The 24,296-nt window shown below is 51.5% G+C and overlaps 2 protein-coding genes across 4 annotated transcripts in view; one reads left to right on the forward strand and one right to left on the reverse strand.

The window, feature by feature from the left end:
- CSTF3 (cleavage stimulation factor subunit 3) overlaps positions 1-5,322 on the forward strand; it is a 78,064-nt gene extending 72,742 nt beyond the window's left edge. For all 3 annotated transcript variants that reach the window (XM_007497236.3, XM_016423473.2, XM_016423474.2), the window contains 5 exons: positions 320-515; positions 3,630-3,783; positions 3,929-4,023; positions 4,112-4,172; positions 4,596-5,322. In XM_007497236.3, the coding sequence (XP_007497298.1) occupies positions 320-515; positions 3,630-3,783; positions 3,929-4,023; positions 4,112-4,172; positions 4,596-4,798 (709 nt within the window). In that variant the 3' untranslated portion in view covers positions 4,799-5,322. The remainder of the gene's footprint in view (positions 1-319; positions 516-3,629; positions 3,784-3,928; positions 4,024-4,111; positions 4,173-4,595) is intronic.
- Positions 5,323-8,782: 3,460 nt separating this feature from the next.
- Positions 8,783-24,296, reverse strand: part of TCP11L1 (t-complex 11 like 1) — a 50,826-nt gene continuing 35,312 nt past the window's right edge. Inside the window, exons 4-10 of the mRNA XM_001380548.4 lie at positions 21,137-21,257; positions 19,973-20,193; positions 17,795-17,931; positions 16,601-16,782; positions 15,225-15,406; positions 14,503-14,675; positions 8,783-12,538 (exon numbers count right to left, since the gene is read on the reverse strand). Of these exons, the coding sequence (XP_001380585.3) occupies positions 12,312-12,538; positions 14,503-14,675; positions 15,225-15,406; positions 16,601-16,782; positions 17,795-17,931; positions 19,973-20,193; positions 21,137-21,257 (1,243 nt within the window). The 3' untranslated portion in view covers positions 8,783-12,311. The remainder of the gene's footprint in view (positions 12,539-14,502; positions 14,676-15,224; positions 15,407-16,600; positions 16,783-17,794; positions 17,932-19,972; positions 20,194-21,136; positions 21,258-24,296) is intronic.

Below are 24,296 nucleotides of genomic sequence, written 5' to 3' on the forward strand. Positions count from 1 at the left end.
GCCCCCCCAACCACCATCCAAAATTCCCCTTAGTCAAAGGGCCTTCCTGGGGTTCAGCACTCAGGCCCTTTTAAGACTAACTTGAAAATCAAACTGCCCAACAAAATGTACAAACTCCTCATTTTTGAGGCCACAGACCGTCTGCCCTCCTCAGAGGGGAGCCGAGCGCACTGCCCAGTGGGCTGTGGAGCTGGGGGCTCCCCCCTGCAGAATGGTTGCTGAGCAGGCCCCCCAGAACAAGGAGGACAGAAGTCGGATGCGGCCACATTCAGGGGGTACCCGGCGCTGACCACCTCTCCTCCTTGCTTCTCCTGGGTAGAGAAATATGGGCCCGATTCCTCGCTTTTGAAAGTAACATCGGTGATCTTGCTAGTATCCTGAAAGTGGAGAAAAGACGGTTCACAGCCTTCAAGGAAGAATACGAAGGCAAGGAAACCGCATTGCTGGTCGATAGGTACAAGTTCATGGATTTGTATCCCTGCTCCGCCAGTGAACTGAAGGCTCTCGGCTACAAGGTAAGTGGGTGGGGGCGGGGGTGGCGGAGGAGGAGATCGCCACGTCGTCTTGCTCCTCTCGCCTCGACGATTTCTTAAGCATTGAACCAATAGGAAATACTGATGGAATTCAGAAGCAGTGATCAAGCTTGCCAGCCTCCCTCTTGTTAGTGCCTAGAGATGCAGAACTCAGAAAAGGGGGGATTTAAAAAGGAAAAGCAAAATACTATGAATTCCCCCATAATTCAAACTCTTCTGGGTTTTTTGGTTGGTTTGTCTTTTTTAACTTCAGGTGCTAGTTTGTGGGGGAGGGGCTCCAGATGCTACCCATAAAATGGATGAATCCGTTTCTTAGTTGTGAACCAAACTTAGTTCTGGCACATAGTTGGTGCTTAATAAGTGTTTGTTTATTGATTGATTGGTTGATTGAAATAGCTCCTGTCTCTAAGATGCAGTAAAAAGGAAACCCTGTCCTCTCGTTCCTCCTGCAGTGTTTCTTGTCACTGAGGCATCTGAACCCTGACAGCAGGAGGCCTTGGAGGCCCCAGGTGGAATGATCTGATCTTGAGACTGAACTCAGTTTCACTATGAACTGAGCCCTCAGAAAACACAGAGCCAGAGCGGGGCCGAGGGAACAGTGGAACATTTAAGCAACCCCAGAAGTTGCTTATGTGTAGAAAAGTTGTTTTATCTTTTCCTTGTGCGTCTCATGAACAGAAGAGAACTCTCTATGCAAAAGAGATTGGTCCTGGGCCCTCCAGGACCCGTTTAAAGCCAGATGGTGTGTAAAGGCAACTGCAAAAAGGTTCTGTTCCTTCCCTGTCTTCTTTATTTCATTGCTTCCAAAGGTGCAAGGGATGAGAAAATCAGCCAGTTGTTTGTAGCCATTATTGTTTGGAATTCACAGTTGCCACAGGCTTATCACAATGGCAGACACGTGTTTGTGGCCTGCAAACACTGTCTTTATGTAGGTATCCCTTCCACATCTCGGGCTTAGGGGGACGGCACCCCACGATCTGGGAAATCCACATGAAATTTTCTGGCCCTCCTTTTGTACCAGAGAAGAAGTCTGATTTTTTTTTTATGGGGTGTTTGCAATACCTTATTGTAAAATGTGAGTTCAGTATTTGGTCACAGGCTATATGTAGGCCAATGTTAAGATATCTCTACATTTCTAGCCTTTGTGTGTTGTCTGCTGGCTTTTATGTTCTTTTCACAAACTTTAACTTTTTACTTATTTTAACTTTAAAAAAGAATTTATGTATATTTATGGTATGAAAAAATAAAATATGTTACTATTATACAATACTATACATATATTTTATGGATTTCTGAGTTCCTAAACTTTTTCTGTGTCGTCTGCTGGCCTTCACGTGTTTGTCTGTGGCTTCTGCAAAACTCCCCCCAAATTCCCATTTAATTTCTTTATGCTGACCCACAATCTAGTGAAATCGAGATGGGGAAATTCACGATGTGGAAGGGAAACCTGTAATATGATATGTTCACTTCTGGGTAAAATAGCTCTTAATGAAAATTCAAGAATGTTTTGACAGAAAGCCCTACTTTGGCTTTCCTTTAAAAAGTTCACAAAGCTCTTTTCCTCACAAGAATCCAGAACAAATATTATTATCTCCATTCTACAAAGGAGGAAACTGAGGCTAAGGTTGAGTGACTTGCTCCACAGACCCACAGCTAGTAAAAATGGGATAGGGTCTGAACTTACCTCCTCGTCACCAATTCAGTGCTTTATCCACTAGACCAAAGGCAATTTTCGCCTTTCACCTCACACCAACTTTCCCTTGCAAATCCAGAAATATCTGACTGAGTTCAAGCAAATCTTTATTTTAATCATAATCATCAACATGAACATTTCAGTAATCCAAAAACAAAAGAGGCTTGTATATGAAATCAGGAACCTGTTAACAGCTTATTTATTTTCAATTAAATTGTTTTAAACCTTGACCTTCCACCTTAGAATCAATACTGTGTATTGGCTCCAAAGCAGAAGAGTGGTAAGGGCTAGGAATGGGGGTCAAGTGACTTGCCCAGGGTCACACAGCTGGGAAGTGTCTGAGGTCAGATTTGAACCCAGGACCTCCTGTTTCTAGGCCTGGCTCTCAATCTACTGAGCCTCACCTAGGTGCCCCCTAGTTTACTTTTTACAAATATTAATTTTGAAATGATGAAAATAAAATTGCCGCATAGCCCTTCTGAAATTTATTTTGCTTTATATTTTTTGATGCATTTATTCATTTGTTGCAAATCAGCCATCCCCTGCCCTCTCATAACAAATAAATATGCAGCAAAAGTTCCATCATGTCGGGCAAACATGAGAACGTGTGTGTGGTTCTGCACTGCCAGCCCGTCACCTCAGCGTGGTTCAGATCGGGCCGGGGCGGCGGCTTTTGTTTTCTTTCCCTTCTGGCTTAGAGTAGACCTAAGTAGCGGTCCGAGGCAGAAGTGTGCCGCGGGCTGGGCCACAGGGGCTAAGTGCCCGGCCCAGGGTCCCCCAGCCAGGGCTAGGCCTGGCTCTGCCCCGTGAGCCCCAGCTGCGCCCCCGAGCTTTTACTTTCTGTCTCGGCCCAAGCAGAAGAGAGGCCCGGGCTGGGCGGCAGTCCTGAGGCCGGGAGGCCCCGCCTCTCACTGGTTTTAAGAGTTGGGGCCGCCAAGGAGGAGAAGAAGGGATTCCTGAGCCTGCTGCCAGGGGCTGACAAGGGCAGCGCAGAGGAGTGGGAAGAGTGCGGGACGTCGGCCTCCCGAGGCCGGCCCGCCTTTGAATTCTGACTCTAAAAGCCGCGCTCCGGGGGGGCACAACACTGAGACGAGCCCCGGAAGGGGAATCGCTTTGTCAGTGTGACTCGCGGAGGCCCGCGAGGCGCCGCCCTCCCTGCCCTTAGCATCGCTCGGACGGGCCTGTCTGTGCAGCCCCCTTCCGGGATGGGAGAGACCAGGCCGAGCCCCCTCGGAGGCCGAGTCCTCGTGGGAGCCCCTGACATGCCCCGGGAGGTGCCGGGAGAGGGAGAGGAGGCTGGGCGCCGGCCTGGGCCCCGGGCAGCGCCTCCCGCGGGCTGTGCCAGCGCGGGCACCGGGCAGGGCCTCCGCCGGCGCCTCAGCTCCCCCATTCTCTGCTTTCAGGATGTCTCTCGGGCCAAGCTGGCAACCATCATTCCTGACCCGGTGGTGGCTCCCTCCATAGTGCCCGTCCTGAAAGACGAAGTGGACCGAAAGCCCGAATACCCCAAGCCGGACACGCAGCAGATGATCCCCTTCCAGCCGAGACACTTAGCGCGTAAGCCGCTGCCTTCCGGCCCGGGTTTGGAGGGGGGCAGCGGAGGGGAGGCTGGACGGGCTGCTGCTGGCTGTCCCTGCCCAGACGCCCGTCCCGGGCCGCAGGCCCCGCCACCTCCCTTCATGGCTTGTTCTTTCCCTTTCAGCCCCCGGCCTCCACCCCGTGCCCGGGGGAGTGTTTCCGGTGCCTCCCGCCGCCGTGGTATTAATGAAGCTCCTCCCTCCCCCCGTCTGTTTCCAGGTGGGCTCCCACAGGCCTGGCACTGGGGAAGGGGAATTGGGAGTGGCCGGTCCCCGCGTGGCTGACCGAACTCTGTTCTCGCACCCAGGGCCCTTTTGTGCAGGTGGATGAGCTGATGGAGATTTTCCGAAGATGCAAGATCCCGAGCAGTAAGTCCTCCTTCCTCTGCCACTGCCAGGGGCGCCCGAGCCAGATGGGAACTGTGGGCAGCGGCCTGGAGCGGGAGGGTGCGTGCGTGTGTGTGTGTGCGTGTGTGTGTGTGCGTGTGTGTGTGTGCGTGCGTGTGTGTGCGTGCGTGTGCGTGCGAGCGTGTGTGCGTGCGTGTGTGTGTGTGCGCGTGCGTGTGTGCCCCAGCCGATACCAACAAAAACGCCACAAAACGTTCCTCCTGTTCATGTGATGGTGGGGGGGGGGGTATTTTAAGTGGCTCTAAAGTTGGGTAAAACCCCAACGGCTGATGGTTTCTGAGACCCGCCCAGTAACCAACGGGCCGGATGTGCCACGTCTGTAAAGGGCTCCGAGCAGCGGCTCTCCCCGTGCTAACCGCCGCCGTTCTGTCCTTCCTCTCCAAGCTGTCGACGAGGCGGTCAGGATCATCACCGGGGGGGTGCCGGACCTGGCCGTGGAAGGGAACGGCCCCGTGGAGAGCAGCGCCGTGCTCACCAAGGCGGTCAAGCGGCCCAACGAGGACTCGGACGAGGACGAGGAGAAGGGCGCCGTGGTGCCGCCCATCCACGACATCTACAGAGCCCGGCAGCAGAAGAGGATCCGGTGAGAGGAGCGCAGAGCCTCCTGCCAAAGACAGACTTGTGTACAGACGCCCCTTTTGCCTCTACAGTCCTTTCTTGAAAAGAGACGACACTTTGTCACGAGCATCCTGGGAACAAAGTGCCGCCGCCGGTGCCTCTTTCTATCAAATGGTTCTCAATAAACAATTTAAAAGCCAACTAGAAGGCGGGTCTTAAAATGTTGAACAGATTTGTGCTTTGAGCAAAATGAAGTTTATGAAATGGGGAAATAGTGCAAAATGTCTGAACCGCATTTTGTTTCCTCTTCAAGGATGTCTACGCGACACACTTGAAGCCTTGTTGGTTTTCAACAGTTTTATTTTAAAAACTGGATGGCTTATGATTGTGAAACATTTTAATTCACTTGTTCTGGAAGTTACTCTGTTTGCTCATGTAAAGTCCTGCCTTACTGTTTGTTTTTATTTATGGCAGAATGTATGGAATCTGTTTTGTAGTTAAAAATGGAAAGAAAAAAAACACCAATTCTTTTACCAATAAAAGGATCTCCACAGCTCTGTGCCCGTCTGCTTTTATTCAGAAGCCGCTCCTCCTTCTCTCACGTCCTTCGTGCATCCAGAGCCCGTGGAAAGCCCGCGATGATACGCGGTTTTGTTGTTTAATTTTTCTCAATTTAATTTTCGGTTCTGAATTCTGTCCCTCTTTCCACCTACTGAGAAGATGATTCGTTATACGTAGGAAATCATGTGACACCGATTCATTTCCATATCAGCCGTAATGATAGATACATTTCAACACTTCCAGCGACACGGTCACTCTTCAGTACTGTGTCCGCTGCAGTCTGCACTTTACTCCAACGTCCTGCCTTGGCTGTACGGCTCAATAACAGGCTCCATTTCCCTTCCACAAATTCAAATTTAGTTGTGCCCTATTCCGGAAGGATCCCGGCTGGCTCCCGCCATTGTTACCCGCGCCGGGATGCTCAGGAAAGATACTAAAATCGTTGTTTCACCTGAAGGATTCCGTAGAGACGTTCGTTTAACCATGAAACACGCATAGTCAGTGTAAGTGACCTATTACGCTGAGGGCCCGGCCAGGTCACGCTGCAGGCCTGAGGGCCCCAGTGGCCATGGGTGCCCTTTACAGCCGACCACTAGCCTGTGAATTTCACACACGGTCTCAGGGCAACTTAGCGCAAACATGAAAAACAGAAAAAAAAGATCCATTTACTAAGAGACCTTCTTACACAAGGGTATCGATTGAGGCTATAGAAAGTCACTCGCCTGTCGTCTGTCCCATTTTCTAATGAAAGTGAAGGTTGTCAGAATTATGTGGATGGAGGGCTCGGCCTGATTTTAGATTCTCTTGAAATGCAGAGGACACGGAGACAAGAGCCCTGCTTTCCACCCCTGCTTCTCCCCTTTGTTTGGTGAGGCTCTGTAGACAAAGCCCCGCCTCCACATCCAATGGCACAGGCCGAAAGAAAGCCACAGCGTGCAGGACGGTCAGGGTGGTCAGCGGAGCTACGTGTGGGAGACAGGAAGGGCCCGCCTTCGTGTCAGTGAAGGACGACCTCGGGTTTCACCTCTGATTCTGGGATGAGGACCAGATGCTTTCCATCTCCCCGGGCCTCGCTCTCTTCATCTGTAAATTGAGGGAGTTGGTGGTGGCTTCTGGGGGGCCGTCCTAGGTTGAGCCTCTTCATTCTCCCAACAAGAGTTTCAAATCCAAAATGATGGGGAAAGGAGAAGGGAGAGGAAATTTGGGACCCCAAAAATGTTTTTAATCTTAAAAAGGTTTTTTACATGTAATTGGAAAAGAAGAAAATGGAATTTATTTTAAAGGGGAAAAAAAGAAAGAAAAACTGAAATGAACCGTGGAGGGAGAACTGAATGGCCTTCAGGGCTAGATGGTCAGGGCCAATGCAGACATCAAAGCTTGTAGATGAAGTGTCTACAGTGTTTATTCCTGGGATTTTTTTCCTTTTAGAAATAGTTCATTTTCAAGCAGGATGTGGATTCTTTCACTTTGGGGGAAAACCTTTTCTAATGATTTAATTCAGAAACTATGGCAGAGTCTATTTCCATAAATGCCCCTTGATTTTACATTCTGCATTCAAGTTTTCTTGGCAAGTTAGTAATGGCCAGCTTCTCTGGGCCCCTGTCGTGCCATCCCCTTGGTCCTCCCGTGGCCACGAGCTCCTTCCCGTGGGTCGCCGTCACACCTGAAGAGCTGCCAAAGAAACAAAATGTTCCCAAACCCCCAAACAAGGTGTTCCCTCGAGGAATGTCAAACATCTTTGTTTCTCCAAAGCCAGACTTTGTCTCTCTGGCCACAACAGCTCTGTGCGAGCCGTCCGGGCCCTTTCGAATGGTTCCCACGAGAGGAATAAAAAATGACCTCGTTCACGTCTTCAGCCTCCAATTTGGCGGGATGACTGGGAGTCTCAGCCGACAAGGAAAGAGGGGGCGCCCAGTGACTTCTGATAGGACAACACTGGGTTTAAATGGAAAGTGAAATGGGGCCCCATTTCCCACTGGGCAACCCAGCCTGGCCACCATGTTGTCACTGTACCTTCTAACAAAAACATGGCCTCTAGGTGTGACGTCTCCACCAGCCCTAAAATGTATTGTGAAGATTAAATTCACTCTCCCCGGTCCATTTTTAGGTTTAATCACCAGAAGTATATACACCCCACTCACACTTGGGTGGGGAGGTCTGTGACCCCCATGTGCAAAGTGGGTGCCGAATCAGAATCGACTGACTGCCCCCGGGCAGTCCTAAGCAAAGCTTTAGCTGTACTTGGTCCACATTGTAGCAGTCCAGCCCATAGGTATTATGGAGAGACAAGGATTGTGAGTGGCCATCCTGCGCATGGCAATGGGCTCTATTCCCAGCCTGGCTGAAGTTTAGGCTGGAAACCTTGCTTCCTCCTATCTCACTCCTTGGAGGATAATAACCCCACCTTCACCTTGTCATAAGTTGCAATTATCCAATGGCAATACACTAGGTAACTCATCCATATGTATTGAGCTCATTTGTATATCAAAGAGAATAAAAGGAAGGGTAGGCAGCCAGCTCCGCCCACTTGGAAGACGTCCACAGGTTTGCAAAGGAGCAACTCCTCCCCTTTCTCTCTCCTCTCTATCTTTCTCCCTGAGGCCTGGCCTTTCGGTCAGGCCTTCCTCTCTCTCTCTCTTCTAATGCTAATACCTAGCATTATCTACCTCCTTTAGTTTCTGATCTCCTTTCCTACTGAGCTAGCATTATCCTCTGACCAGTGCAGTGTTAAATTGAGATCATTGGATGGGAATAGCCTAAATAGTAACGTCCAGTGGTCGGAGCAGGCTGTGGCTCCCGAAAATCAATAATTGATTACTGACTCAATTATTTACATCTCTAAAGCCGGCTCGTCCACGCCCTTCGCGGGATCCAAAACTTCTATCCTGTTTCTATCTTTCCTTCCTTGAAACCTCTTGCGGGCCGGGAGGTTTTACACACAAAGTGGAGGAAGGCACAGGAAGTGACGAAAGGAAGGGCCTTTAAAGATGCCAAGAACTTCCTGTGAGAGGCTTCAGTCTGACTTTGGGGCTCTGACTGAGCATCTCGGACTGCTTCTACGTTCCTTCCTTAAACTGCCACATGGGGTGAGCGAAAGGCCGACGCCTTTCCTGGACTTTCTCAAGAGACCAGCCTCAGGAGAGACCTACCCCTTGAGAGAGGATTCCTACATCCCCAGGTCTTCCGCTCAAGGCTGAGGCCCCACAGGCTAAGGGCTAATTAGCCCCGCCTGGGTTGAGCCTAGAGCTGGAGCAAAATACTCAGTGCTTAGGCTAGATATCTTACCCTGCCCTCTCTTTCACGGTCCATATTTTAGAATTAACTTGTTAAATAAACCTCTTTGGAATTAATGAAATTCCTGGCGACCCCACTCTTGAAGAACCCAGTCCAACCTTTTATAAAAAACCCTCATTTCTACCCCTTACAGTATTTCATAAAAAGCAAAACAAATGTAATTTAGCAAATGTTTATTAACTTCCATTGTGGTGGCATCCTTTAAAAAACCGGAGGATGAAAACTGATGGCTGCTTTGTTTACGCCCTCCCCTTCCATCTTAGAATTGACACCGAGGGCTGGTTCCCAGGCAGAAGTGCCCAAAGGCAGTGAGGGTGAAGTGACTTGTCCACAGTCACCTGGCTGGGAAGTGTCTGAGACCAAACCGGAAGCCAAGCCCTCCCATCGCCAGGCCTGGCGCTCTATCCACTGAGCCAGCCAGCTGCCCCAACCGTTGTTGTTGTTGTTGTTGTTTTTCAGGCAAATAGAAACCTAATTGATACATGTTCTGGGCAAAATTGTGCGAGTCACACCCCAAAGGATTTTTCAGTACCGAAAGACCGCGACTCCGCAGGTAATTAGAAGAAGAGCGTCTGTGGATCCATGATGTCCCGGCTAGACTGAAGCCCTTGGGGGGCGGGGCCGCTTCCTGTCCCTGCCTCGGTGTCAGTCCTCTGGGTCAGGTGATGGGCCCAGTGCAGGGCCTCCTGGACAGGGGCCACAGCTCCGGCAGCCAGGGTCCGGGCCAGGCCGGAGCACCCCGCGGTTAGGGGGGCGGGCAGCACGCGCCTCCCAGGCACTCCGGGCGAGCGTGGACTTTGAGCCCTCACTTAGCGCAGAGACGCTTCTGCCAGCCGCCACAGGGAAAGGCGGGATCCTCCGCCATCGTAGGCGTGACAGCTGACTCGGGCCACGCCTCCCCACGCTCAGCGTCCTGCCTTGGGAGCAGGTTCCGGGCACCCTGGCATGGCCACGCCCGCTCCTCCAGTGTGTTCAGTCGTGTCCGCCTTGGGGGCCCCCACTCGGGGTTTTCCTGACACCCCAGAGGCGCTCGCCATTTCCTTCCCCGGCTCATGGGACGGGTGAGAAAACAGGCCAGCAGGGTCGAGTGGCTGCCCAGGGTCCCCCGCCAGGAAGTGTCTGAGGCCACATTTGGACACGATGCCTCCCATTCCCAGGCCTGGCTGCTGCCCTCCTCCTCTGGCGGTCTCCGGCCATTGCCTTCACCTTTCCGGGCCTCAGTCACTCTTGAAGTCACGATGACTCAATGAACGCCGGGGCCCTCCGATGGCCGTCCCGTGGGGCCCTGCCAGGCCTGGGCTTTGGAGAACTTCCGAGTGACCCCCCCCTCCCCCACCGGGCAGATGCCTCCCCTGCTAGACCCGGACTAACCTTCCTCCCAGAAGAACCTTCTGCTGAGCCTCCTGGGAAAATGCAGGGAAATGGCCCGGGCAGCCAGCCCCAGAAGCCCGTTTGGGGCTCACTTCCTGGGGGCGGGAGGAGACAGGCTGGGTCCGGGCCCCAGGGCTGCCTCTTCCTGTGCTCTCCAGGAGGGCCTCTCCAGGAGACAAAATGAAGGCTGAGGAACCAAACCAAAAGGAGAGCAGAAGGGACCACCGGGAAAACGGCGCGGGGAGCAACACTAGTCGCCAGGCGTGAAGGCCTGACCCAGATCCCAGCGGGGGCCCTTTTATCCACAGTCCTCAGTAAAACGGGCTAAGAATGCTTTCAGCACCCAGGTGGGAGCCCTGTGGTAGAAAGGGAAAATGCTCCAGTCACGTGGCCCCAAGGCCTGGGGCTGCCCCCGGGCCTGCCTCTGGGTAACTAGCTCAGTTCCTACAGGTTCTGGTGCCCACCTGCTCCACAGGGGAGGGGGGCGGGGCGTGGCAGAAGTCAGGCCCTCCCACTCCAAAGCCCAGGCTCTTCCTCTGCCTTCCCTGGGGGAACCCCTTGAGGCGTCACTGCCACAGAGGGAAAGGGGCTCCGCAGGACACCTGCCTTTGGATTCGCAGCTTCTGTCTAGGCTGACTCATCTTTGCGTGGGGATGACCCTGGTGGGGGCCCAGAAGCCACCCCCAGTCCTTGCCTGGAGCCCAGTGCCAAGGCAACCCCCCCTTCCCGTGATCCTCTGGGGCGGCCCAAACACAGCCATTTCCACCGTGGCACGGGATGGGGACTTCTGCTCAGACTGTTTTTTCTGCGTTTAGAGGGGCCTGTATCAGCGGGAGGCTGGGCCTTCACGATGGCTGCCAGCTGCTGCAGGCCTGCCTGGAGCAGGGTCCTGGCTGTCCCAGGGGCCCCAGCTCGCCAGACCTTGTTCCCCAGTGGCTGCTCAGGCCACTCTTTTTCTCCCTTCCACAGAGCCCTGTTTGAGTCACGTTTTGTTTACTTCCTTCTGGCTTGGCGCAAACCCTGGGAAGGGCTGAAATCCCCGATGCTGAGGGGCAGGGTTCCGCTGATCAGATAGTGTCCATCCTCTCAGTATCGCTTCTCTCCTGGCAGCCCTCCTGTTGCACCTGCCTCCTTCCCATTGGCTGGCTCAGCCCTCCCCTTCCAGCCGGCTTGGGGCCCTTCTGGAGCCTTCTGGGGTCTTCCCCAAAGCCCCAGGTGAGCAAACTTTCTCTCCCTGGTCCAATTTAGCCCCAAACCCTGTACTTCCTGTATTTCCACACTCATTTCCTAGACCCTTCCTGCAAAGTTGACTTTGGATGGGATCTTCAGGAGCTATTCCTGATCTGCACCTGGTCCTTACAGCGTCTTCGGCAGAGCCTCACCTAAGGCCCTCGGGACCTGCTCTGAGGGGATGGTGAGGCCTGACCTGCCCGGGCTCTCAGGTCAGGTGGGTTCCGGTGCCGGAGGGATCCAAAACAAACCTGGACCCTCCATCCCGCCACACAATGGGGCCAAGCTAGGCTGGTATCTGGGACAAGCCGACATACCATAGAGCCTCACTTTCACAAGAATTTATGAGCATTTAATGAGCTCAGAAAATCCAGCCATCCCTCCCAGCCTGTCCACTGAACTTGAAATAGGATCTCAAGTTGGGCTTTAAGTGAAAATCACACCTTTTTGGTCCATCTTCTGAGTGATATCAAATTGCCATTTTTTCCTCTCTAAAAAAATGAATCTCCCCTACAAATCCCAAGCTTTCAAAAACATCAAAGAAATGTCTTTTCTGTTCTCCAGGCCACATGGGCCTGAGCTGCCACAATCCACACTGGGGTTCATCCTCTGGCAAAGAGCAAACTCCTGATAACCAGAAAAAAATTCTCTAGCAAAGGAGAATCCTTCCAGTGGCCAGCAGGAAACCCAGAAAAGCAGCCCTGCTAGAGGTACTTTCTCCAGGGCTTTCAAGGGCCCAGTCTGAAGAACCTCTAGGAAGGTCACCTGACTTTCCCCCACCCTCAGGTTAGAGACCAAGCCGGTGGGCTACCAGGATCCTTCCAACACGGTAGACGATGGGCTTGGCTCCCACAGACGGAAGCTCCTTTGGCTTGTAAACACACACTCCGGTGCACGGGCGGCCCCCCAGAGCAGAATTCAGCATCCAGTTCCATCTCTTTTGTTCTGCAGGGACCTGGTTTCCCTTCTAGAGTTAATGCTGAGAAAGAGGAATGTATTACAGAGAAAGCCATTTTCCGAAGCAACGTTACATGGAGAACAAGGGGTGGTAGCCGACTAAATAAATACTGCTGCTGTGGGGGGTCTCTACGAGCTGGCCGAGCCACGGGAGCCCTCCTGGCTCAGCATCTTACTGAGGATGGCGTCGTAGTAAGGGCCGAAGACCATCTTGTTGTAGTTGACCAGGCGAACAAACTTGACGGCCACCTCCTCCAGCTCCTTCTGGATCGGGCCTAATCCACCAGGAATAGCAGGGAGGGACTTCTGGAGGCCAGACACTAGGTAAGCTTCCAGGAAGCCCTGGATTCTGGCACCTGAGAGGGAGACAAACAGCCACTGTTTTTTAGTATCAAATTTAATGTGATTTATTTAGGGCATGCTTTTCAACAGTGTGCAAGAGATGCATTCAGGAAACCTATTAAGGGGCATCGAGTGCCAGCACCTGTGCCACATGAAAGGCCCCTGGGATATTCTCTCAGGGTAGTACCAGAAGACACACTGATGAGCCACGCTTCCAGGCAGTGTTGGCCTGGGCATGAGGAGAGACAGTCTCCAGGCAGTCTGCTGAGCCAGTAAGTCAGAACAGAACCAGCAGTCTTTCTCTGTCAGTCCCAATGCTTCATATGGCCACAAAATTAAAAAAAACAACAACAAACCACTCTAGAGATGCCGCCTTGTAGACGATTAAAGACATTAATGGTCAGTGTCGGTCATGGGAGGACAGGAACACCAATACATTGTTGGGGAAACTGTGAATTGGTCTGGCCATGCTGGAAAGCAACTGGGAACGTTTCTAGAAAAGTGATTAAATGGTTCATTGCCCTTTGGTCCAGGGCTGCCCCTGTTGGAGTCCATGCAGGCCACAGGCCTGGGAGAGAAAGCTTAACACATGCCAAAATGCAAACAAAAGGGGGCAGCCAGGAGGCTCTGGGGATTGAAAGCCAGGCCTAGAGACGCAAGGTCTTGGGTTCAAATTTGACCTCAAATACTTCCCTTAACTCCTATTGCCTAGCCTTTACTGCTCTTCTGCCTCAGAACCAATACACAGTATTGAGCCTAAGACAGAAGGTAAGAATTAAAAAATAAAATGTTGAGAAAATCCCAGTCTGAAGAGGCCAAACCCTAGGAGACCCTCTAGGAGGGAATGGCTGAGCGCAAGGCGGCGTAGGAAGCAATGGGAGATCACTGGCTCAGAAGAAATCATGACCACGCATGTGGCACCAGGAGGGCTATGGAAGGCTTGGATAAAGTGAGCGGGCCCAGGCCTGCAGGGCCCACAGTGATGGACGTACAGCTCAGTGGCCAGCACTGGAGAGTGGCAGACACCAACTGTTACTTTTTTCTTCTTTTACACCCTTCTCTTCCCTCTTAGAATCAACACTGTATCAGTTCCGTAGCAGAAAAGCAGTAAGGGCCAAGCACAGTGACTTGGCCAGGGAGTCTGAGGCTACATCTGAACCCAGGATCTCCCGTCTCTAGCCTGGCTCTAACCACTGACTCCCGTCACTGCTCGGTTTTCGCAGAAGAAGGATGGCCTCGTCGGTGCTTGGAAGGCGTTTCAGGCGTCCCGTGTGTGCATCTATGAACTTCTCCAAGCCCGAGGGACCATTCTGTCGCTCTGACCCCACGAGGCAGGGGCTGCTCTCCTGCGACCTTCCCCCAGTCGAACCAGCGGTGACGAGGGGACCTCAGAAATGACCAAGACCAAAGTCCTCATCGTGGAGACGTGAACATGTCGGCCTGGCCGCAGTCACAGCCGCCTCGGAGCCTGCGCCTAGTGGCCGGCCGAACGGGCCTCCCTAAACCCTGCGGTGACCATCCGGGATACGGGCGGGCAGTCTACGCAGATGCAGGAAGGAGCCCTGACCACGAGGGCGGCCCTGTGCCAGCAGCAGCTAATGACGTTCTCGGGGACAGGCCCGCGTCCTCGGGCCAGGAGCCTCTCCGCGACCAGCAGGTCCCATTAGATTCCAGCCCGACTAGCCATGTATGAGACGTGACCAGATGACCCGGAGGACCCTCCTAAGCTGTGCCGGGGAGGCCTCCCTAAGCCAGGGGCCTGGACAGCTCCTGGCTCCGCGTGTGTGAGCTCAAAAGTGCATTTGATGGCGGCACTTCAGCATAACTGGCTTCTTTTCTGGTCGTGCTTTACTTTGTGTTTTAAAGACATCATTGGAAGAAGGGAAGAACGCACGGCCGGGGGAGGGGAGTCTCCCACGGGCCTGAAGCCATCACCCACCGAGCAGGCCCCCCTCCCCCCCAGCCCCTCCCCACCTACCCACGAGCTTGCGAATGGGGTCGTCGGGGCTGGCAATTGCTTGGATCTGGCCTTTGAGGACGCCCTCCTTGTCGGCACTGAAGGGGGTGAATCCGCACTGGGCCTGGCAGCTGGTCACCTCCGCGCACACTTTCTCCCCGATGGTGGCGAGGGCTTCGCTCAGGTTGAAGGACCTGGAGGAGGGCCGAGGCCAAGCGGGAGGTCAGGGACTAGTGCAGGGGATCCGTGTCCCAGGGGAGGCCCAGCCGGTGCGCCCCAGGAGCGGTTTGGAGCCTACAACCTTCTCCAGGGTTTCCAGTCGCCTCTGGTACCCCCGGGGAGTCGGGGATCCCCAGACAGGTCCCACCCCGCCTCTGGCTCCTGCTTTCTTGGTCAGGGCTGAGGGCCGAAGGGCGTCTGAGCGCACAGCGGCGGTTAAAACCCTGCAACATGCAGCCAGCCACCACGGTGGAGGAGGGGCTCCCTGGGGATGGGGGGGGCAGGGACAGAGAGTCAGAGGGAAGGAGAGGAAAAGGAGGAGGGAGGGAGGGGGAGGGGCAGAGGGACAGACAGAAGGAGGCAAGGAGGCGCAGGGAGGGGGCCCGGCAGGGGGACAGAAGGCCATCTGTACCCGTAAACAGATGAAAACGAGTGCGAATCTCTCCTGGGGCTCCCAGGAGGAGGCATCTCCCCCTCTCCGCCTCATGCCCAGACTCCCGAAGAGAGGCCGAGCGGTCACTTACGGCTGATGCATCTCTGTCAGCAGGACCCGAACGACCATCTTGAGTTTCTCGGCAAAGCCCGCCAGGCTGGACACCCCTGGGGCGGAGGCGCTGTACGTGACCAGCAGGGTAGCCCCCACCACGACGAGCCTCTCGAGCTCCTGCTGCATCTCTTGGAAGCGGGGCTGGTCCATCAGGACAGTCTAGAACACAACAGGGCAGCCATCAGGGCTCCCCACCCAGGCCTGGCCAGGAGCTGCCGGAGGGCAGACGGAGCCCCCAGGCCAGCGGCCAGGCGTGACCAGCTCTGATTCTGGGCAAATGCTGCTGAGCCTCAGTTTCCCTATCTGTAAAACTCAGATAAGGATGCCTGCGCCGCCTCCCACCCACTGCCCGGTGAGGAAGAGATCTGCAGACTTTAAAGCCAGAGAAAAAGATGCTCCTCTGGCTGTCGGCACTCGCCGACGTGCCCTGAACACAGAGGAGGAGGGGATAGTGAGGGCGGCCCGGCGTGCAAGCACCAGACTAGAGTCAGGAAGACCCGAGCGCCAGTCCTGGCCCTGGCAGCCGGCAGCCGGTCTCCGTGACGGTGAGGAGCAAATGTCGGATCGCGGCCCAAGCGTCGGTTATCATTTTACTTTTCAGTGAGCGAAAGGCGTCCCGATGAAAAGGGGGCTCACCGATAATCCTGGGGGTCCCTCTTCCCCCGTCCCGCCCGTGACCGGACAACAAGCTCTTTGGCCCCTCCTGCCCCCTCCAGGGCCGCCGGCTTTCCCCTCCCAGGCAGGGCTGCTCCCACTGGTGGAGTTTCACAGATGTGGACATGGGGGGAGGGAGGGGTTCTTCCCTCTCATTTTGTTTTAAACCCTGACCTTCCACCTCAGTCGATACTGTGTGCTGTTGGTTCTAAGGCAGAAGAGTGGTAAGGGCTAGGCCATGGGAGTTAAGTGACTTGTCCAGGGTCACACAGCTAGGAAGTGAGGCCACATTTGAACCCAGGACCTTCCATCTCTAGGCCTGGCTCTCCATCCACGGAGCCCCCTAGATTCTTCCCCTCTCTTGATTTTAGCCTTACTGAAAGAAATCCCTGCAGCTTTTCTGTTTCCTAGAAATGGCTTTTGTCTTGAAAACAGGTTGTGATTCTGTGGGAGAGGGAAAAACGGACATTTCTCCCCAAAGCAGACCTTCAGTGATTGTGCCAGCCTAGAAAGGAGGGGAGGAGGCCCCTAGAGGCTTCCACAGCACTCCCCACCCCGAGGCTCTCTCCAGGGACCTCCTGGGCTTAAGAGCTCCCGGAAGGAGGCCACTTGGAAGGCCCAAGGAGGCTCCGGGCTTCCTCTACGGCCAGGGACAGTCCCCGCTGGAGAGTCCCCTGCAGTGGCCCCACTGGGACGTACTTCCGGGAAGGGTCTCTGCAGATGGTCCCACTTGAGCAGCTTCATGTATGCATGGTTCTGGATGGTCACAGGGCCCGGGCTGGCTGCCTGCTCCGAGCTGGGGTCCCCCTGCTGTGCTGTCCCCGGGCTGGTGAGTTCCTGGCAGGCCTCCTGGAGCCACTGTGTGACAAAGTCGAGGGCATCTGGGAAGGAGAAGAGCCAGTTAGGGGGAGCCTCCGGGGGAGGAGACTGGCCTCAGGCTTGCCTGCTGCTCTCAGCATAGGGCTCCCTTCTCCTGCCTTCTATTTTGTACTAGTCTAGTCTCTCATCTTGCCTTTGCACCCCTCACCCAGCCCCAGGGCTGCCTCCTACAGGAAGTCTTACTTGATTCTGCTCTTTGTAAATATTTTGTTTGTATTCATCTGTGTGCATTTGTGTCCAAAGTAGAAAGCAGGCTCCCCCGGGCAGGAACAACTCCATTTTTGCTGCAAAGAGCAGGCATTTTTTTTTTAAACCCTCACCTTCTGAGAAGCCATATTCAGTATCCTTTCTAAGGCAGAAGACCAGCAAGAAATGGGCCGGTGGGGTGAAGTGACTTGCCCAGGATCATATAGCTAGAAAGTGTCTGAATCCACATTTGAACCCAGGACCTCCTCCCTGCCAGCCTGGTGCTCCATCTGCTGAGCTGCCTGGCCACCCTATAGCCGGAGCATTTAGAACCATCTCTGGGATGAGATGGCTGGAGCCACTACCCTGATCCCTGCCCAAGATAATTCCGATATTTTAAAATGCATTTGTGGCCACTTCTGGGAGTAACAGAGAGAAAAGCAGAGGGGTCAGCCCTCTGGGGACAAGGCAGGAGCTTCCAGCTGGATCTCATACACATTTCCCAAGGGGGGCTTCTGAGGCAAGAGGAGAATCTAGAAAGAACAAGATTCCCCACCCTCACAGGGCAGAGTCAGGAGTGAGGAAGAGACAGACGGACACTTCTATCTCAAAGGTTCCTGATGCTCTCTTAGTCACAAACGAGACTAGGAATAAAAAGGAGCAATTGTTCTACAGGACTTTAGGGAGAACAAAAGGCGGAGAGCCTGAGGGGTCGGGATGGGCTTCCTCTTCAATGAGGTGCCACCAAGTGGAGTCAGGGAAGTTTGGCTGAGAAAGCCAACACGTGCTACGGAGAGCCAACACACGCTATGGAGAACCAACACATACTCGGCTGTTTCTCAAAAAATTCTTGGAACTTCTTCCTTTCGTATTCAACAGACTGGTGCATGAGGTGCGGCCGGATGCTGCTCACGGCAAAGTTGGCCATGTCCACCTTCATCTGGTCGAGCACGGAAAACAGTGCCCTGCAAGGCAAAAGGAGAAGGGGTCAGCCCGAGGCCAGGACACCGGCTCCCTGGAACCCCTCTCGGGCCAACCCCCTCCCCTCTGACAAGGAAGCCGTACGTGCCATGTGGAGGGATGCTGAAAAGGGAGATGTGTTGGCTCTGGGGCTGGTTTGGATTTGAGTCCGCAGCCTCGAGGCCTTTCCAGGCAACCCCCCAAAGACAATAGCTTCTTCCTCCTCTGTCAAAAGGCAGTGGGAATCCATGAACGTCTGTGCCAGCCCCAGTCCTGGGCATAGCAGGTGGCCCTGCCCAGGGGGAAGGAGGGCAGTAAATGGAGTCTCGGCATTAGGCTTCCTTGAGAGGGGATGACTCGTGAGCAGACCCTCCTCCCTCCCCGACAACACAGCACTGTGGAAGGAGCTTCTTTCCCTGCTTCCCTGAAGGGCCCCAGTCTGAGCCGGGGCTCACTCCTTTCTCTACTCGCTCTGTGGCCCTGACAACCCTGAACTCCAAACGCGGGCTGGGCTGGGGACCCACTCTGCTGGCAGATGTGGCAAAGCAGGACGGGAGCCCCCTGTGGTGCCTGCATCAGGCTCCCGGCCTTCTGCTCCAGCCTCGGGCAGATGGGGAGGGTCCCTGCAGCGATGGTAGGAAGGTGAATGTTCCACCCAGAAACCACTGATCTTTTTAAGCTCCTGCATAACCTGAGGTGTAGCTCACCATCAGCGTTACCCTGGCCAGATGGTCAGGGCAGTCCCCCTCCCCCAAACCTGTCTCTGATCCCCTTCAGCTGTGTGAACTGGTGGGCAAATCAATGAATCTCCCTCGGCCTCCTCTTCTTCATCTGGAAAATGGGGCCAGTCATGGCAGCTCTACAGATAGAGCACCCACTTCCCAGGGGGGTTTGGAAACTCCAAAACCACCCAGAACGGGAGCTCTTGTGATCATGGAGATGTTCCCACCAGAACATTCCCACAGCCCAGCTGCCAGGAACCAGACCCAGATCTGTATTCCCCCACCCCAGAACCTCCAGGGGAAATTCCTTCCTTGCTTTGGTTTGACAGGGCCTTGCCTAGAGACTTCGCCATTTTGAGGGGCCCATCGTGGGGATCCATTCTGCATCAGTCAGGGATCTAAATCCACCTCTGCTAAGTTCATCATGCTAGCTGTGTGACCCTGGGGAACTCCCTTTCCTGGACCTCATTTTTCTCAGCTATTAAATGGGGATGATAATACTTTTATCCATTTTAAAGGGTTGTTGAGAGATTCAAATGAAATAATAGATTTAATTCTCTCCATAAACTGCAAAGTATACTTAAATGGAGTGTCATTACTTTCAGTTATATAACTGATGTTATTAATGCCAACTTAAAACATAAAAGACACAATTTTGCAAAAATGGAGTCAATGAAGAATCTGTCTCTGGACACAGGTTAAAAAGGCATGGATGGGCTGAGATTTCTGCCCATGTGGTTGAGACCCCAAATCTCATGGTGGAGGGACTGATACTCACAGCTCACCCAGCATCTCTCCTGACAGATGGAGGGAAATGATTTTTTTTTTTATTACAGCCAATATACGGGATGGAAATGGAAAGCAAGTAAAGGGTTGGCAGACCTATGGCATGTGTACTGGAAGGGGCTGCTCCCCTCTCCCTCTTCACTCATGCCTGGAGAACATTCCTCTCATCACCTGCCCCTCTACCCAGCGGTCCAAAGGGAGTGCTTCCTCCTGCCCCTGTTTGGCGTAAGGTGGTGGGCTCCTAGGCGGTGTGAGGGTTGCCACTTGGGTACTTGGTCTCTAAAAGGTTCACCATCACTGCTCTAGGCTCTGGAGATACAAAAACAAAATGAAAACTAAATCTTGCCCTCCAAGAGCTTCCATTCCACTTGAGGAGCAGGGAAGAGATTAGATAGCTCCCCCAAAGGGCAAAAAAGAGAACTTTCTGGCATACCCACTCTGGAAGAAGAAAGAGGCTTCCTTTTCTTCTCCACATCTAACTTGAAAAACAGGATCTGTATTTCATAAATAATATTTCACATTAAGGTAATTTTTGTACCTGAATAGGGGAACTATTTCCTTAATGTCCTTCAGTTTCTTAATCTCCTCATCTCTGGCTGGGGCACAGAGTGTTCCCATTATCCCAATGATGAATTCAGCCAGTTTAGAAATGTCGAGAGCTCCGTGCTCAGCCTCCTGCTTTATCAGGTCTAGATCAAGGACTTCTCTAATCTGGTTTCTCAATCTACTGTGACCAGGCAGCAGGAAAGATAAAAGAGTCTAGGAGAAAGCAAAATGAAGCTTAATCAACATTTCTCAGATAGTGTACTAGACACAGACCAACTAGAGGAACTCCACAATCATCCATATAATGACTAACTGGGAGTTATACAGTGAAATAGCTTTTTGCTATTTAACCCCCTGATCCATGCAGAGATGGAATCAATAATGCTTTGGTGAGCAATGGAGGAGATCAGATTTCATCCACTTAACTTTAAAAAACTCCATCCAGCATGGAAAGGACACTGGCCTTGGAGTCAGGGAGCCCAAACTCTGAATCTTGCCTCCACCTCTTGTTGGAGACATAACCTTGGCCAAGTTACATCCTCTCTGGGCCTCTGTTTTCACATCTGTAAAATTAAGGAACTGGACTAAATCTCCAAGATCCTTTTCAGCTCTTAAATCTATGTTTTTCTGATCCTTTGATATAAGGAGGGTAGACCCAAATAACCTGAAGTCCCTTCTTACACTGAGAGTTTGTAAACAAAAAATGTTCTTTCTCTTCTTGGCGATTATGGTGAAAAGTACAGCTTCCTTCCACTTCTCTCAATCATCCCAAAACCAGGATAAGAGCATGCATTGACTCTTACTATACTGCTGGGATGCCCTAAAAGTACCACAATTCAATAAAATAACTACATTTTGGTTACTTTCACACTGATGTTTTTTTTAGTTTGTAGGCACAGTTATGGCTTTAGCAAATATATTTATCATTTGAGGCCCTGAGACTACCATGGCAGCAGCATAGTTCAATGGAGACAATGTTCACCTATGTTTTAGAAAGTGTTGTAGCTTCATGGTCCTTTTGTTTTTTCAACTGTATAGTGGGCATAATAAAACCTCTGGCCCAGGAACTTAGTGAGGTTTCTTCACCCAGAGGGAAAGCATGACATCTGACTATAATTATGAGTTGTGAATGAAGTTCTCTCCTCCTCCTCCTCACCTCTTTGATCTCCCCAACAAGCTTGATGGCATGATCATAAGTTGGTGGTTCTTCACTTAACTGGACACTCAAGCAATCCCAGAAGGCTTTATGGACAATCTCCCTGACTCTCTTCTCCAAGCTGTGAGCAAACACAAATGCAAAAATCTGAACCCCAAATCACTGACCCAAGAATAGAAATCATTTGGGTTTCAAAAACTTGTCATGTAAGCAATCAGTAAACTAAGAGAGCTAAAAAATTTATTAGCATTAAATATGAAAGTGGGGAAAACCAAACTAGTTCAGGATAAATCAGGCCAATCTCAAGCATAACTGAACCAATGACAAAGATAATTACTGAGTCCTTTACTAACAATCTTCTCTCATGCTTTACCATGGGTGTGACCCTGAATTCTTGTTTAACCCAGTTGGGAAGGCTTCAGGTTATGGGACCAGCATAGAAAAAAACATGCTGGAAATTATGGCTCAAGATTAAGAAACAAAAGAGATTAAAGGCTCACGGGTAACTCAGAAGCTTCACACTTTTATATTATGACTATTGTCTTACAGAAGTGAGAAAGAAAGGGAGTATGCAATAGCATGACCAAAAATAATTAAAAAAAAAAAGAATCTGGCTCTATTTTGATGGTTATCAAAAGTGCACATTATTTCAGAATCAGCTGACTTTGGATACTCCTCAACTTATGAAAGCAAATAAACATACTGTAGTAAAAAGGAATTAAGATAGAAAGACATTGTGTTTAATGATAGCTATTCAAATCTGACTCAAAGAAGTTATTAATGGTTCTCAAATGGGAAGTGGATAAAGAAAAAGATCATTACCTGCAGATGTTAACTCTCATAAAAACATATGCTGGCCCTTAGAAGACCAAAAGAAGACAAAAATTCTCATCCAAGAAATATCTGGCCTCTTTGTCAAGTAGAGACGTGGCAGCCCAGGGTAATATTGGTTTAAAATATAGGTTCATCTTTAAAAGTTTATAGAGCTATAAGATTACAAGGAATAATGTCTCATGAAGCAGAGAAGCTCACTATAAGGGAAATGAGGCCTTAGAAATTTGGAATAACAGGTGGAGTCAAGATGGTGGCCTAGAAGGAAAGAAGTTCAGACCTCTGAATACCCTTCCTTACAGATCACAAACTAAATGCTCCTAGGGGACTGAAAATCAAACCCAACAACAAGACAGAGCCAAGGAACCCTCCTGCTGGATTCAATTCAAAAGGTATACCCCCACAAAAGCTGGAACCCGAGAACACTTGGGATTAAGGGGAAGAAGGAAGGTCTCAGGACCCCTTCCCCTGCCCACCTGGAGTGCTGAGACTCCAGAGGCAGTGGGAACTTCTGGGTGAGCAAAGGTGCTGGTCTGGAGGGTATACCTTGCAGGCAGGGCTGTGCTAAGCTCAGAGCGTCGAACACAGATGGCAGGGAAGGAGCTAGAGAAGGAGCATAGAGCTGGCAGCCTGGCCAGAGCTGTGTAGATCCTACACATTTGCTCCAGCCTTACAGGAGGTGTTGGCCTCAGAGCATACCCAGCCCAACCAAGCTGAACTTAATCCCATCAAAAGTCTTCAGAACTCAGGGAAGCCCAGGCTCCACAACCCTCCCTCATTGATTGCTGGACTTTAATCCAATCAAATGCCTCCAGAAAACAGGGAAGCTCAAACCCCCAACAACCCTCCCCCAGAGACTGCACCGAGAGATCATCTGTCAAAGCTCTAAGAGGGGAGACTGACAGACCAAAACCAAAAAAAATGAAAGGAGCCAGAGCACAGACAAATACAGGGAGCAAAGAAGGGGTGAATATGAGCAAACAACAGAAAAAGAAGAAAGAAATGACAATAGATAGCTTCTATACAGTGAATGTAACAGAGGGGGAGGGATCAGCAAACAATAAATCAGAAATCCCAGTGAATTGTATACAGGCATCGGAAGAACTCAAAATGCAAATCAAAACACAATTAAGAGAGGCTGAAGACAACTTTAACAGTAAGATAAGTCATCTGGAAACAGAAAACAGTGTCTTGAAAGCCAAAATTAATCAGCTGGAAAATGAGGCAAAGGAGAGGAAAGATGAGGCAAAGAAGATGAAAGATGAGGCAAAGGAGATGAAAGATGAAGTAATGAGGATGAAAGATGACCTTCATAGAAAATCAGACCAGAAAGAGAAGGATAACCAAAAAGCCAGTGATGAAATCCAGTCTTTAGGAACTAGAATACAACAACTAGAAATAAGTGGCCTCACACGGCAGCAGGACACTATAAAACAAAACCAAAAGAATGAAAAAATTGAGGAAAATATGAAGCACCTCATTCACAGAACAGAGGATTTAGAAAATCTTTCGAGGAGAGACAATTTAAGAATTTTTAAAATGGAGATTTGAACCCTGGACTTCAAATTCCCAGAAGTCCTTAGTAGTTCCCAGAATTCCCTATAATCCCACTGGAGATACCCACCTGGCTCGAGAACAAAATGGGTATTTAAACTGACTGTACCACCTACTTGGCTCTCTCTCGGCTTCTGCTTCTAGGCACATGCGACTCTCTACCTAGCAGGCAAGATGTAGGTTGCACGAGCTTTTCTTATTTATTTCTTAATCTTTAATAAACCTCTCTCTCTCTCCCCCCCCTCCCCCCAGCCGCAGCAACTCTGGCCTCCAATCCCAATCCAGATGGCTCATCACCCCAGGCCCAGCCCCAGGACCCAGGCTGCTGGTAGCAGACCAAATTTCTTCAGGATCAAAGACCAGCTGTTAAAAAAACAGGGTAGGGGGTGATTTTTCCTTAGGCTCTGATTAGCCTCCACTTGGACTGGGGGCAAGGGATAGCAGAGGGGAAGAAAGAAAGAAGGAAGACGCTTTTCCAAACAGGAATTTAAAGCATTGCTACTTTAAGAGGATATTTTTTGATTGTACTGATATTTTCATTTATCTCACCTGAGATTCAGGGAAAAAATTCAGCTCCCTGCAACTCTTTAGCCAAATATGAAATTCCTCACTATGAGGAGGCATCTCAGTGGCACAGTGTCTTGAGAGCCAGGCCTAGAGAAGGGAGGTCCTTGGTTGAAATCTGGCCTCAGACACTTCCTGACAGTGTGGCCCTGGGCAGGTCATTTAACCCCCATTACCTAGCCCTTACCAATCTTCTCCCTTCTGAAAATAG

This window comes from Monodelphis domestica, chromosome 6 (genome assembly GCF_027887165.1).
Source record: "Monodelphis domestica isolate mMonDom1 chromosome 6, mMonDom1.pri, whole genome shotgun sequence".
Lineage (NCBI taxonomy): Eukaryota > Metazoa > Chordata > Mammalia > Didelphimorphia > Didelphidae > Monodelphis > Monodelphis domestica.